This window comes from Hippocampus guttulatus, chromosome 11, assembly GCF_054856545.1.
Source record: "Hippocampus guttulatus isolate MCC_2025c chromosome 11, RoL_Hgut_1.0, whole genome shotgun sequence".
NCBI lineage: Eukaryota > Metazoa > Chordata > Actinopteri > Syngnathiformes > Syngnathidae > Hippocampus > Hippocampus guttulatus.
The window spans coordinates 12,767,966-12,784,251 of NC_141271.1; the positions used below are offsets into that span (position 1 = coordinate 12,767,966).

General features: G+C 43.2%; 1 protein-coding gene across 3 annotated transcripts in view; it reads right to left on the reverse strand.

The window, feature by feature from the left end:
* Positions 1–1,954, reverse strand: part of gpm6bb (glycoprotein M6Bb) — a 35,459-nt gene extending 33,505 nt beyond the window's left edge. For all 3 annotated transcript variants that reach the window (XR_015102260.1, XM_086123695.1, XM_086123696.1), the window contains exon 1: positions 1,807–1,954. Coding sequence is in view for 2 of the 3 variants with exons in the window: in XM_086123695.1 (XP_085979821.1) it covers positions 1,807–1,810 (4 nt within the window). In the remaining variant the exon portion in view is untranslated. The remainder of the gene's footprint in view (positions 1–1,806) is intronic.
* Between the last annotated feature and the right edge of the window lie 14,332 nt (positions 1,955–16,286).

Genomic DNA, 16,286 nt, shown 5'->3' on the forward strand with positions numbered 1-16,286 from the left:
TTAATGAGCACTGATACATATTCTCACAAACGCCTCATAAGATGGGGTAGTGCTGGGGGGTAAATGGGGGTCACGGGATTGCATGCTTGCGGCCATTTTGTGGTAAAATAGCCCGAAACTGAGACGGTTTGTCGTTACTGTTGTTTACCTCTACAATTTGAATAAAAACATATATTGTAGCCTAATTTATGAAAACATTAAAACATTAATGTCGAACATTAAATTCCTCCGCTCGTACTGATATTCCTGGTGTATGCACGTTAACCACCAGGGGGCAGCAAAATGCAGATATTCAGAGAGACCGGGAGCCACTCAAAACTCCTCAATAAGTCGCAGTAAAATGCGTCAATCTTCACAGAGGAAAAAGAATGTATACCAGTGAGTATTGTTATATTATCTATCTACATGTGTCGCTCCACCATTGGTGTTGAAATTTTAACATTGCTACACTGATGCAATTGGTGTTTCTGTCGATTGGATTTTGTGCAAAGTTACGTGGTCGTTTAAAGAGCAGAATATGTTATTCTTTTCTAATTATCTTGGTAACTCCTTTTTATACTTGAAAGACAGCAAAGAAAACGTTTTATGACTGCATCAGTTTTTCTATGGACCAGATTTCTATTAATTTCTGGGAACATTTGCTTGGGTTTCTAAAGACTGAATTCCAACTTAAGTTTTTAAGATTTTGTAAAAATCAGATAGGCAGAATTACACAACATCAACTCCTCAACTGGTTTGCATTAAACTCTGCTTCAGGGTGGGGCCCTGCAAGGAGATTTTATTCCATTTGCTGCTGATTCGGTTCTTAGATTATATTCCATTTCATGATTTATTTTCATTGGGTTTTGTTATTCTATATCGGTTGTAATTAAATTGGGATTAAAAAATATAATTTTCCACCAATTAACAAGAAATGCATAAAAGAGTATTAGACATGTTTGCATCATAACAAAATTAAAAAGAGGGTTTGCCCAGGGTTTTCCCACTTTTATTAACATTACAAAGAGATTTTTTAACCAGAGATGTCTAACATTACCAATTAGATAGATAGATAGATAGATAGATAGATAGATAGATAGATAGATAGAAATGATAAATATTGGGTGTAGAGCATAATGCCGATGCATTATGGCAGTATTATTCCACACTATGAAAATATTAATCACATCGGAAGGTTGGCCCAGGATTTTCCCACTTGCATTAAGCATTTTAAAATGTACATTTCCCCCTTATTGTTCCGAGTACGTGATACATCAATATTGAGTGCACAGCATAGTGCTGATGCGGATGTGTTTGGGTGTGAGTGTGTCGGTGTGTTGGGGGTGTATGTTAATAATATTAAAAACATGTGACAGCGTTACTTCAGTTAGTGCAGACATGAATTCACTATGACTGTTAATTTACTTTCACCCACTTGACTAGAACAATGCCTCTAGAAAACAATCAAGCACTGAGTGATTGAATCACGCTGCTGATCAATCACTGATTGGCAAAAGCGTGCATCCAGTCTGTGATAGTAAACATTGGGGAGAGAAAGCCAAACGAGCAGTAAGAGTTGAATAGAGTGGGCGAGCGCACACACAGGCACAATCCTGCAACACTTAATCTCTCTAATCCCTTTCCTCGACTCAATCCCACTCTGGACCCAGCGCATACTCCAAAACACAACGCCACTACATTTTTGGGCAGTTGATTCGAAGTTGGAACAGACTATTACGAACGAGAAAAAGTTTGCAGAGTCAAACAAGCAGGCTGCCCGTTGTTTCTTGTGGATAATAAATAAACAAAAAACACAACTGGGCTCACCCATGTTGAATGATCTTCCGTGTGAGTCCGAGGGTGTAACAGTCAGATGCAAGTTGTCGAGCTGTTTCGTGAGCCCCGCTCCTCGCGAGTCCAGAGATGCGCACGAACTGGACGCCCGCAAACACTTTGGAGACAGCCCTGGTGACGTCAACACCAAGAGTGGGCGGGGTCTAGGATCAGGGCAGAGAAGAGAATGAAGAGGGTCATCGGGGAAAGAGTGGACAGCAGAACGTGTGCTAATAAATGCGTTCAAATGAAAGAAATACGAGTTTACAGAACTGTTGTGCCTTTTCATGTCACCCCTCCTTAGAGATAAGGAAAGATAACATAGCATATTGATTTGGAGCAAACAACTTATTTGCTGTTGTGCTAAAATCATTAACATTGTTGCCATAAATGTCGATTATTTACATTATGAAATTGGACAAACTTAAATAAACATTTTAGCCCAAAAAACATGGTTTTTGTTTGTGCTTTTCACAGTGTACTTGGTGTATGAGGGCACACATTGAGAGAAGCATGTTGGTTGAGGAGAGAAATAAAAGAAAAGGAAAAACATCAGCAGCGACAACCTCTGACCATTTGAGAGGAGACAGAGAGAAGCGAGAGAACAAACATTAATAATAAGAAAAATAATTACTAATATGTGGTTTTCAACAAGGCAGGTAGACGAGCAGAAGACAGACAACAACAGCCGCAAAGCAGTTTGGCATCGAGAAGAGATCGTGGTGAGCATCGAGAAAAAATCGTCACTTGCAAAAGCTGATTGAACACGACTTAACATCAACACAATATATACACGAAAAATGTGATTTAAAATAAAGCATGTGCTTATGCACAAACAGCAGACTTCGCTTCAAACTATCCTCAAGTGACCTCTTTTCCCTCCTCGTATTGACTCTGAAGAAATATTTCTCATGTTGGACATGGGCTCAGAGAGCCGACTCAACGATTGTGTGTTGTTTGTCTCACTGAAACCGGTCGCCATCACTTCAGTGTGCAGGCATCCGGTAACCAAGGAGGTCCCGGCGGCCCCCGGGCCGCTCCGGCCTTTTCAGCAGGGGCCAAGTGGGCAACTCTCCATGGGACGTTTCATCACGACGTGATCAGCACAATAGCCAAGCAACACTTTTTTTTTTTGTAAGTGGACCCTGACACCTCCGGGAGTTCAATTTTAAGTCATGTGAGACTTTAAATCTTGAGATATATACATATACCTGTATATCTATATATATATATGCATTCCACTGGTTAGCGTGTTGACCTCACAGTGCAACCGGGTTCGATTCCAGCTGTGGCCTTCCTGTGTGGAGTTTGCACGTTCTCCCCGTGTTTGCGTGGGTTTTCTCCGGGTACTCCGGTTTCTGCCCACATTCTAAAAATGTGCATGGCAGGCTGATTGAACACTCCAAATTGACCCAAGGTGTGAGTGTGAGTGCAGATGGTTGTTCATCTCTGTATGTCCTGCGATTGGCTGGCAACCGGTTCAGGGTGTCCCCCGCCTACTGCCCCAAGACGGCTGGGATAGGCTCCAGCACACCCTGTGGCCCTTGTGAGGATAAAGCTGTTCAGAAAATGGATGGATGGATGGATAGATAGTCCACATGGTACAAAGTGGACAACAGAACTTCAGGTCAGCTAAGCATCCTCCCTTGTGTTTACATCAAGGTCAATGACTTCACTGCTCATCATCTGGTTTAGCATTTGAGAATTGGAAAATTTAGTAAAAACAATAAAAATAAAACACTTGTTGACCTCATTTAAATGGTTTTGACAACAGTCTGTCAGACACGGCAGATTCGTATACAGATGACACCAATTATCCAAGTATGTATTGTGTCTCAGCATTTTCCATCCAATCCACACAGCACATTCTCTGCAGAGCGAACATAATTATTACTCAGCTTTGGCTGGGGGTTCTGCAAACACTGACACCAAGCTCATAAAACTCAAATGGACTAAAACAGGGTTGGGAGGGTACAGCACGGGCCTGCGCGGTCTCCAGGTCGCACAGGAAGTCACATCTTGGATCTTACGGAGTTCTGTATCGCATTCCCGTGGATAAGCGCACTTCAGCCGGGGTGTTAAATTGGGAGAGCAAACACATTTCAGCAGTCCTTCATGCATAACAACGCCACAAACCATATTTGCAGTGTGCCCCCTACTCTCTTTGTACTTCGTACCGGTGCGCTCATAGAGAGAGAAGCCATTTTTTTTTGTTTTTTGGGAGGGGTCACATTTGAACGAGTCATCACAAAAACAAAAGAGCAAGTATGCGCGTCCTCGTGAGGCTAACGCACAAGTGGGTCACCGCGACTCGTTAGTCACCACACAGGATGCATCATGAGTGGAGTGAGCAATGGTTTCCACTGTAAAAAAAAATAATAATCATTTTAAATTGCAGCGGGCCGGCAGCCATGAACTGGAGACGGAAAGCACTGATTCTTTGATGCCATGAGGGGACATGATACAAAACATGCCTGGTCTCGCTTTTTTTTTTCCAACTCATGTCTGAGTTGTATGACCTGATGGTCTTTTTTCGTTCAAATGACCCCAGAAATTAAATTTCATGTCGAAACTGCATTTTGTATTTGCTTGGGTAGTCCCTGTGTGATATTAAAAATAGGTTCGTTGAACGGAAACCTTTGTCTATGATAAATATGCAAATTACACAGAAATCAGGAAGAGGGCAAATACTATTTCAGACCACTAACGCAGCTTTAGAAAGGACAGCAGCACCAGTGCTTTGTATAATGCTGTCATCTAGTGGTATAATGCAGTACCAACTGAAATGAGGTCAGAAACAACTGAGGAAAATTGACACTTTTTTTTTTTTTTGCTTACTTTGCACTGCTGTTATTATCGGGTTCAGTGCAACTCCATCCATCCATCCATCCATTTTCCGAACCGCTTGATCCTCACTAGGGTCGCGGGGGGTGCTGGAGCCTATCCCAGCCGTCTTCGGGCAGTAGGCGGGGACACCCTGAATCAGTTGCCAGCCAATCGCAGGGCACACAGAGACAAACAACCATTCACGCCCACACTCACACCTAGGGACAATTTAGAGCGTCCAATCAGCCTGCCATGCATGTTTTTGGAATGTGGGAGGAAACCGGAGCACCCGGAGAAAACCCACACAGGCCCGGGGAGAACATGCAAACTCCACACAGGGAGGCCAGAGCTGGAATTGAACCCGGTACCTCTGCACTGTGAAGCCGACGTGCTAACCACTGGACTACCGGGCCGCCCTCAGTGCAACTCAAAACAGGTAAAAGAAGAATCAAGCATACCATTAAAAAATCTGTTCAAGAATGCAAGAACTACAATGATATTATTAAATGTTTCATATGTGTATATTAATCGGATTTATTTTATTGTACCGTAATCCCTCGTTTATCGCGGTTAATGGGGACCAAAACCACCCGCGATAAACGAAAATTCGTGAAGTAGCGTCCAATTAACATAAACAGGTAAAAAATAAATAAATTAAGTCCACAAACGGTCCGCGAAAAGCTGCAAAACAACAACGAGTCACATAGAGCAACATATGCAGTACTGTACTCCATGTATATTTTTAAAAAAAAATCCTTATGTTTGAAAAAATCCGTGATGCACTGAACCCGCGATAAACGAACCGCGAAGTAGTGAGGGATCACTGTACTGTATTATTATTATAGGGGCGCCATGACTCAGTGGTAGAGCGGTCGTCTCCCAACCCAGAGGTTGGGGGTTCAATCCAATCCATTGCGACCTTGTTGAAATGTTCTTGAGCAATATACTTCAGCTCATCTGTAGGTAAAGGAGGTAACATTGTAACAGTTCTGAGATTCTGGGTTTGAATCTTGACCCTCATGCATGTATGGTTGTTTGCCAATGTGCCGTGCAATCGGCTGGCGAGCGGTCAGGCATACCCTGCCATCACTCCCAAAGTCAGCTGGGATCGGCTCTACCTCACCCTTGACCCTGATTATTTTTGGTCGATGTTGACATCACAAATGCAGCTCAATACACTGCCTGTAATTTTTAGGATTTTTCAGACTCGAGCGGGGATGGCACACACACACACACACACACACACGCACGCACGCACGCACGCACGCACGCACGCACGCATGTCGACATAAATCAACATTTTCAATTAACAAGCAGCACTGAGATGTGTGTGTGTGTGTGTGTGTGTGTTTTTCTCCCCTGCTTCGTGGAAGTAAATTTCTCCAGAGGACTCCGGTTATGTTCCCTGACAGATTAAAGGAGTCGTGCGCTTGAGTTTACCTGAGGGAAATTATCAAGTCATTGGCTGACAGGCGTCTCATGTTATTTGAACGGTATCGCCCGCCGGCAGGTGTTTGCTCCTGCGAGTTGAAAAAGATGCAGTGTGGTTGGTGTGCAATGTATCTCTGTGCTTTTTCGCCTTTTGAGATCCACCATGTCTGTGCACGCGGCTGATTGTTGGGCAGTGGGGAATTGTTTGAAATGAGGCTCAGAAGTCATTAGGAAGTCTTGACAGCCCATAAAACTTCATTTTTAAAGGACGATATTTTCATATGAAGTCATTGAAATGAGGCAGGCAAAATATTAGGAATATTTTTGAAAACAAATATTTACATTAACTGCGTAGTTTGTATTGTTACCCATCGATGTGTGTTGTCAGTCGTTCTGGAAGTTTTTATATCAAGCACCATGATAAAGACCAACATTCAAATACAGTAGTGTAGTAGGCGCAAGTGTTTCTGAAAGACAAGGCAGAGGTTTTATCCCTAAAAAGTGTCAAATAACTTCTTTATATTAAATAACGCTTTTTGTACCGTGTCACTTAAATATGAACATTATTTTTTGTTAAAAACAAAAATCTTGATACATCCCTTGTATGGGATCTTATTTTGCTGTGCAGAATCAAAATATTGAATGAGAAAAATCAATGTTGTTTCAAATTGAAAATTATGTTTAAAAAAATAGTTGCACGCCTCAATTCTGACGCAAGAATACATCTATTTAGATGATTCCCCAACGACACGATGTCACCGCTGGGTCTGTTCCACACACACACACAGTCGATACTAATTAGAGACCATCACATACTTTATTCATTTTAAGGTTTGCTGACCTTCCAAAGGACATCACTGTGAGAAACACGACTTGTAAATCACAAAGCATTGATTTACTCCGCACCGGTGACGACAATTTAGAAAAAAAAAAAACACGATTTGAGGGTGAATATGATGATAACATTATTTTCACTTTTTTTTTTAACATCAAACAAATCTCACAGAAAAGCCCTTTTCACTACACTCGAAACAATATGCTTTTTATGTCGATGCCACTATTTACGCTCAGGCGCCGCTTGGCCTCATGGGAAATTGCGCTGCTATATTGTGAGATAATAGCTGATTGTCCTACCGCTGGCTTGGTTATCGTGCCATTCATTATGACATGCAATTGTTTAAGCAATAGCCGATGACGCTTTTATGAGCTCATTTGGGATCAGCCACAATGGACTATTTTTGCCCAAATTTCTCCGCCTGCATTGCCTTTTTGCTCTGTAGAACATTACGAGATGTCTGATGTATCATTAAGCACTGTTGTATTTGGCTATGGGTTATAAAACAGTGCTCTATTTGGCTGGAATAGACTCAATGTGCTGTACCCCCTCCCCAACTCCCCTCCACCCTCCCGAATGAGGCTTCATTAGAAAGACATTAGCCAAGGACACTTCATCACACACATTGATCCTCAAATTATAGATCCAAGTAGTCAGTCAGGACATAATACAGGAAGCTTGGATTTCGACAGTCAAATCTGGTTATTTTGCTTTTTGTTCTAGAATGGATTTTATATTGAATAGAGAATACATTTGGGAAATGAATGTTTTTTTGAATGAAGGGCAAGTGGGGGCAGTTTCTCACCAGCTCCAGCAAATGTGCTGCTGTGGAGTATGTGTTTGTATGCATGTGCGTGTGTGTGTGTGTGCCTGTGTGTGTAATAAATCAATTTGTCAATTTGCAGATTTCAATTTTTTTTTGAGTCAAGGTTGGAGGTGAGATGGAGCAGTGCTTCCCAAGATGCAGCAGATGGCACTATGGTGACAAAAAGTTTCCCTTATGGTCTAGTATCGATTTAATATTTTCCACAGAGCAGAAGGATCAGTTTTAAGAGGCAAGGTCCACCACGGACTGGTCATCAGTCAATCGCAGGACCATGGGCGTAGCTACAAATGTTTGCTTGTTATGATGCGGAAGTAATGATTTTGATCGCAAGCTGACTGATAGAAAGGAAGTCTTTACTTCAAAACTTTACTTAAAAAAAAAAAATTCAGCTGAACTGCACATAATTTTTTTTATGCCGTTGATATGAAAAAAAAACAACAAAAAAAATAGTGGTAGCGTATCAAGGGGACTAAGAATACTGCATCTACAAGAAAATGGCAGAAAAATCGCAGATTTTAAAATCTGAATCAGAATCAGAATCATCTTTATTGGCCAAGTATGTAGAACACACAAGGAATTTGTCTCCGGTATCCAGTCGGATCTTCTCAACCTCGCTCACCCAACTCTCTCCACACCCTATGTCCTTGGCCCCAAATGAATACCCGCTTTTCCCTCGTGCGGTTGTGCCCGGCTCAGCCCCATGGGAGCGGGCCCAGGCGGCCACCCGGCAATTGTTATTGTGTCCCACCACCAGGTTTGGCTCCAGAGGCGGGCCCGGGTAACCCACGTGCGGGCCAGCGAAATCAAGGTCCAAATATTTCATTCATTATAGAAGGTCTATGAATATTTTGTCTGATTGCTCATGGTTTTTTTTTGTTTTGTTTTGTTTTTACAATGGGTATGTATTCCTGCCAGGGTCATAAATCTCCAAATAACAGAGTTCGTAAAGGTGACGGCTCTGGGACCGGGTCCCCTGACATGTTTGTATTTTATAATAAATAAAAAAAAGTAATAATAAAATATTGCCATGTGTGCTTCTTCACAGTGTGGTGCAGTCGACAAGCTGTGCACTATGTTTTGGGATGTCAAGCATGTTGTGTGCATCCCATGGAGAGCCCCAAAGGCCACAAATGCAGGGGGTAGGGGGGCGGTGGGGTCTATGGGGGACAAGCTGAAGCATCTTCGAATCCCAAATTATGTTGGTAATAAGAATGCACATTATGTTATGCTGACCTTGATGCATTTTTCAAAAGAAGCCTTATTAGTAATGCGTATCTACCCGACATTATTTAGTGCTGTCAAATCGAAATGTCTCTTATTGTCTCACCCCACCCTACCTGTGCCCTGATGAGAACAGCTACCAGAAGATCAATACGTTCATTTGGAAAGTCAAAATCGAATTGGAAATGGGTGCCTATTTTGCCGACGCCGAGGCGGCTGGCAGCAGACAGTAAGGCGAGGGCTCGATGGCAAGAGCCAGATAAGAGTCGTTCGTTATCTGCTCTGTAATGAGAACTCAAACAGATTCCAATTGGCCGCGTTTAATTGTGCTTGCCAGCCGAAACCCCTCACCGATTTTTGAGCTTTCATTAGTCATCGGAGAAATACAGCTGCTCCAATCCGCTTATCAATGTGTGTCTGGGCCGTGTTTCCATGGCAACTGTGTTTACCACCCCACAGCTTTCTAAAAATGGTACCATGGCGATAACGGCGCAGGGGGGAAGCGGTGCGACGGCGCGACTGCCGGCGGGAATGATTGACAGTTTAGCAACAGAATGTAAAAATTTGCCTAAGTGTGTTCTGAATTTAAAAAGAAAAAAAAACTTTCAGTTTTGGTTATTGGGTGCCAGGCAGTTCTCAACTGAGGGTCTCTCACCCTGCACGCTTCTTGGTAGCAGGTTATGGAGTGGTGGTGCATCTGTTGAGGGGAACAGATTCCAAATGAGATGTAAATTACAAAGTTGAAGTTGTGGCATGAAATATTTCAAAAGGTAATTAAACAATATAAACACATCTAATCGATAAAACCTCATTACAATGACATTAGGATGTCAGGAAAAACAGAATAAAATGATTTACAAATTATTTTCTACCGATATTTAAATGAAAAAACTACTAAGACAAGATAATTATTGTTCAAACTATATTTTTATGTATTTTTTATTTTTTGGCAAATATTCTCTCATTTTGGCTTTTATACCTGCAACAGGTTCCAAAAAAAAAAAAAAGCCGCGACAAGAGCAACAAAAGACTGGGAAAGCAAAATAAATCAATAGAAAATGAAAAATATATTTGTTCCGAATATTCCACAGGTGAGCACGTTCATTGGAACCGGGTGAGTATCATGATTAGATCAAATAGAAGCAACCCCGAAAGTCTCAGTTGTTCACAAGCAAGGATTGGGGCGACGTTCACCAATTTGTGAACAATTGCGTCAGCAAATAGAACATTTCTCAATATACAACTGCAAGGAATTTAAGGATTTTATCATCGGCCCAAAATAAAGGTGAATGAAACTTCGAGTTCTTCGAAACACGAGTTCTTCGAAACACTTTACTCATCCTCCGCATGTAGGTGGTAACTATTTTTAAAAGCACCTCATCCATCGGACCAGAATAGTCTGCCTTCTATAGAAGCGGATGCTTCATGCGAGCATGACAGGCCGTCCTCTTCATGTGCTCTTCACTTTTTGACAGGGCTGCGTGCTAATCACTTTTGTGAAGCCATGTTTGTGCAAGCACAACATATCTCTCGTCTTCTTTGCCATGTGATGGGAGGATAAAGCCACGCCTGATAACGACACTCCCGGGCTATCCACATTGTCACACATTCATATTCAACGCATGTCTCTGTGCGCGGGGGAGATTAAATTCTCCATACATATGTAAAAGCGAAGGCGAATCAGCGAATAAGCTGTTCCTCTGTGTAAATGGTGGCTTCGCATAGTTCTTGTAAGCGCCTGTCAAAGGACGATCTGGGGGAAACTCGCCAAGAAACACGAATCATCCATTTTGCATTAGTCTGACGGCCGCGGAACACGGCGACGACGCTCACGTGCCGGAAATGGATAAATAGTGAGCCAGAGTAAACATGGCTTTGAGATGAAGGCCATCGCATGAGAAACACGGGGGGGATGGTGCGACCGAGTTAAAATGATACGTGAGCACAGCAGGGATTGTCTTTCTTATATGGATTCAATAACTGGGTGAACAAAGAAGGCGACTTTTGTTTTTAAGGGCCAGCTTCCTTCCACCACCACATTGTCACACATGGACACAAACAGTTGGCGTGGAAGGTGGTCTCCAAGGGCCCACTTCACAGCTCTGTGATTTCTCTGGCCACAACATTTCATCTTTTGCCCGCGGAGATCTGTTTGCAGTTCAGTGCTTCGTGCATTTCGACCTCTTGCATGAACTCCAGCAAATCAGTTTCCTCCTACGCCCTGTCGAGGACCGTGCGCATCTTGTGCGCGTACTTTACAGGGAATGAGAAGAGTCGAATAATCAAGTCTGCTGTGCTCACGCCCACAACGGCGAAAAACGCCTGTTTTTACAAAGTAGGCCTCCTGAATTTTTTTTTTGGACCTTTTGCCACATTTCAGGCTTAAAACTGATTTTTTGTTTGTTTGTTTGTTTTTTGTTTTTTTGGTGAAAGAATCAACACAGTCGGGAAGTGGGACCAAATTCATTCAATATATGAAACTGGTTTTTTTAGACATAAAAAGCTGGAAAGCGAGTTTTGCAATATTATTCATATCTCAATTATCTAGTAAATAGAAAAGCTCGATCATCCACATCAGAAAATGGCTGGATGATGGATTGGTATTTGATGAAAGTGACATAAAATTTCCAGACGCATATTGAGAGTTGTCGACTGAGCATCGGTTCAGCATGACAGTCGGTTGAGCCGCCAGAGACATAAGGGCTGTGACTGACAGGCGAATCTGAGCTCAGAGCTTCAGGCTGGGGATGAGCAGGCTCAAGGAGAAGCATGCCGGTTAGCATTTAGAGCGTGCTTCGCTCCAAATTGTTGCCCTCAATGCTGAGAGCGCGTGCTGAAACATACAAGCAACCGAAGGGCTCGGTTTTACGACGGCGGCGGGATTATGATAATTGTGTTGTGGCGCAAGAGAATTAGACAGAAAAAAAAATCCTCTCTTCTCTTCAAGAATCCTCTCATTAAAGCCTTGGCATCCTTTTAGCGGGCATGTTGGCAGCCAATCGAAAGAGCTCCCAGTTATTCTGTTTCATCCGTGCAAGGCCCGAGATCAGCCCCCATGAGTGGTATTAGAGGGCAGAGAGCGGAATAAAGGCATGAGGAATCGATGGGGCAGTGGATATTCCGTTGTCTCAGATCCACTGCACTGGAACGTCAAATATATCGGATGCACGTTGGCTTCCAGGTGAGCTCTTCCGGCACAGTCAAAAACAAGGGAAGGAAATCAATGACAGCCGCCACCAAGGCAGGCAACGTGAATTTTCCAGCGCCATCTGTGTGCACCAAAGCAAGGCTATGATTTATTTTGAATTTGTTGAATGGTACAAATTATTTGGAGGGATCATTTTGAACTCATCAAGTGAGCGGGATATTCTTCTTCGACAACAATACGCCGGTAATCCCCAACTGAATAACAACACCAATTTTGTGCGTACGCGTGGGCAGCTTTAAAATTGCTCAGCTTGTTAAGAGGCTACAATTTTAATGACTGTGTGGATAAATGACATTTTTTGGATGCCCTTTCCCAGACAGACGTTACTTCTCCTCTTAATGATGCGCGGATTTGACTTTCCCTCCTTTAATTGCATGACCCACCTGGCCTAAAGTTTCCCCCTTATTAAACTAATGGCCATTGGCGCCATTAAAATGACACCAGAAGCTCTGCTCTGGTGTCATTATAGAGCTGCAGCAGCTCGGAGACAATGTGAAAAGTCGAAAAGACACCGTGGTTATTTTTGCCACAGATCAGTCGCATAAATCAGGACACATTATGCGAGCCAAGTTTGCTTCACTTCCCATGACGCACTGTACCTATATGACGTCTCCGGTCAAAAGCAGACATTTTGAAATATAGAACAATAACATATCATTTAGGCTTGTTCCAACTATTACATGTATTGTTTGGCTCACGGTTGGTTGTTTGGTTGGTTTGTATGGTTGGTTCATTTGTTCACTCATCATCTGGCAATCAGTCACTTAGTCAATCGAGACAATAGTTTGTCACCTAGCAATTAGTTATTCAAGCCATTCATAAATGAGTCAGTCAGATCGTCAGGAAGCCCACACTGATTTAAAAAAAAATAGCAGCACAGAACAGCATGGTTTTGATGTGTTTTTGTGCTGTTCTTGTTGGCGTTACGAGCTCCTAGCATGCAAGCAGGGCAACTGCGGCATGCTAGACCAGCAGCAAAAGTACAACAAAGGAGCCAACATTCAAGCAGCCAAGATATCAGTTACTGGGCAACCCGCTCTACCATCTGAGCCACAGCAGCCCAGCAGGGCGCCAGCATGTTGCTGGGGCCCCGCTCGGAGCTGGTGATAGCTGCTGACGGCTGAGGTTTTGCTGGTATGAGCAGCTACAATAGCATGTTAGTTCTGTTGGGTGGCTTTAGTTCTGATTGCCCAATCACCAAAGATTTGGTGCCATCCGTGTGTTTGGTCGATGATATCATGCAAAAACTATCTTGAGGGGTGGCGTTGAGTGGCAAGTGGGGGAAAAAGTGTGTTTGTTCTTTTGTTAGTATGCCACTTTTCTGAAGTTGTAAGAATTAGAATTAGCGAGGGAATGGTTCCATTGTCATTATTAGATTATTTTTAATGTACTGTATTGCTGATTTAAAAGAAAAACAAACCCAGTAATTTCCGCATAGGACTTTCTCACAGTAGTGCACATGCAGAATGAAAATTCCATAGCAGGCATTCGGCGTTCAAAGGGTTAAACATGCTTTAGGCTTCTGGTGACACCCAAAAATATATGAACCGACACACAAATAAAAGCTATAAGCAGGCCGCATATCCGCCACCGTGAGATGCAATGTGACACTGGTGACCTCAGCATTAAAAGAGGAGGCTTTTCCGCAGGCTCCCAAAGGCCATGATGATAGGAAGCCGGTTACGAACCGAGCAACACGCCAATATGGCCCTGAGCGTGTCACAGTTTGAAGCACCGTGACTACACTCGCATTACACAGAGGAGAGTGAGCATATTTGGAAGTAACTGGAATACTTTTTAGCTCTGTATCCTTCTGCACGTTCACAAACGAGTCACTTCACAGTCCACTCACACACTATGAGGCCCAAATCACAGCATCTATAGTTGACAGTGAAACCTCACAAATGGCTTGTTCTGTTAACTTGTGAGATTTGAATCGTAAACTTTTTTTTGGGGGTGGGTGGGGGGCATAAATCGTCAGTATAGCTCTTCAGATTTCAGTTTCTTTCAGCAAAAAACACACAAGTACAAAATGAGAAAACTCTCAAGCAGCTGCTGTTGCCCACAACTCACTTCCAGACTCTCACGTGAAGATTAAACAGCCAATCAGACCCGAGCACCTAACAATCAAAAATGAGAGAGTGTGTGAAATTATGCAAACCTATCAGGGCGTTGAAGAGTTCCCCCATTGTTTTCATCCACCACCACGCTCCGATCCGCTTATCCTCACAAGGGTCGCAGGGGGTGCTAGAGCCTATCGCAGCCGTCTTCGGGCAGTAGGCGGGGGACACCCTGAACCGGTTGCCAGCCAATCGCAGGGCACACACAGATGAACAAACATCCCCACTCACACTCACACCTAGGGATAATTTCAAGTGCTCAATCAGCCTGCCATGCATGTTTTCGAAATGTGGGAGGAAACTGGAGTACCCGGAGAAATCCCACGCAGGCCCGGGGAGAACGTGCAAACTCCACACGGGGAGGCCCGAGATGGAATTGAACGTGGTACCTCTGCACTGTGAGGTCGACGCGCTAACCACTGGGCCACCGGATCGCGGGTTGTTTTCATTTGTTTGAGAAATGAGATTCCGAATTAAGGGATCATTCGGGACATGATTCAAGTCAAGTCAAGTCAAGTCAACAGTATTTATAGAGCACTTTCAAACAGCCATCGCTGCATACAAAGTGCTGTACATGGAGCAATTTAACATGCACAATAAACAGTAAGACAAATCGGTAATAAAGGCGGTAGAAAGCACCAAACAGTAAAACCAAGAACAAATCTAAGTCATGCTGAGTCGAATGCCAAAGAATACAAGTGAGTTTTGAGGAGGGTTTTGAAGATGGGCAGCGAGGAGGCTTGCCGAATGTTTAGTGGGAGGTCATTCCAGAGAGAGGGACCAGCAACAGAAAAGGCTCGATCCCCTCTGAGCCTCAGTTTAGTTCTTGGTACTTCTAATAAAGTCTGGTCCACAGACCTGAGGCGCCGGGCAGGTGTGTAGGGGCGGATGAGCTCAGAGAGGTAAGGTTCAGGATTACCTTCACATTTTCTGCTGAAATGCTTTCATCGTTGACTGAAATGCTCTCATAGACAGGACTGAATTTGTTTTCACTCACACGTTTTAGTATGGTGTGTGAAAGGATTTCAGTTGTGTGCTTGACAGCGTGTCAGAACGGGGCATCTAAAATTTTCCGTTTTTTGTATGTGGTGTGGGGAAAAAAATCCATTTTGTGTATGAGAATATTTCAGTAGGAAGTGTAAAAGGTTATCCTAAATTGCACTCCTAAAACTGCCTTTGGTCAAAAGTAAACTAAAGTGGATGCTGGGTCATTTGTACTCAGCGCATTGGTTTGAGGATTTGACCCAGCACATTGGGTCAAGATTGTGATCTAACAACAGGTAAAAAGTATCCATACTGACAAGTTAAAGCTACCAAGAAATGGATTACCAGGCATGCTATCAGTCGTAGTAAAATCAATGCTAATTTGATCACCAACATTTTCTAAGTAGAAGAATAAAAAGAAGAAGCAACTTTCCCCTATAAGGCGTCACCAGAGCAAGTCTGAAAGGGTATTTGAATAATTCAGCAATTTAGCCGCCACCACCAGCCACCACTTTTTAAGAATTAACGTCACTTTGATTTCGGCGGAGCACACAACAAAATTGTCAAAAAATGGTGATCAGCTTCAGCACTTTAGCCTGCCCAAATCCAATCTTTAACCCAATCTGCTTCGTCAAAAACAACCCGACCATGGATAAAAGGATAACCAAACCTGCTCAAACTCATCAAGTGGATTTGGAAAACAAACTAGGAATGTGTGTGTGTGGGTGGGTGCGTATGTGGCATGTGCGGGCTCCCAAGTCGTCATTAACAGCGGTTAACTTCTTTTTACACTTGGATAATAGTCAAAAATATTAAAATGGCATACTCAAGTCATACCCTGCGCAACTCCTAAAGGGTTTATGATGACCACTACGGTAACAGATGATTAGAATTCTAATTGATCTCAATGGGAACTGTTAATCCCGGGGTGGCGACACGAGACACCTCCCGCTCGTGCAGCTCCGCGCAGGATCTCCACCTCCCTGTCTGTCACTCACATTTCATCTCGTCTCGCTCGGAGAG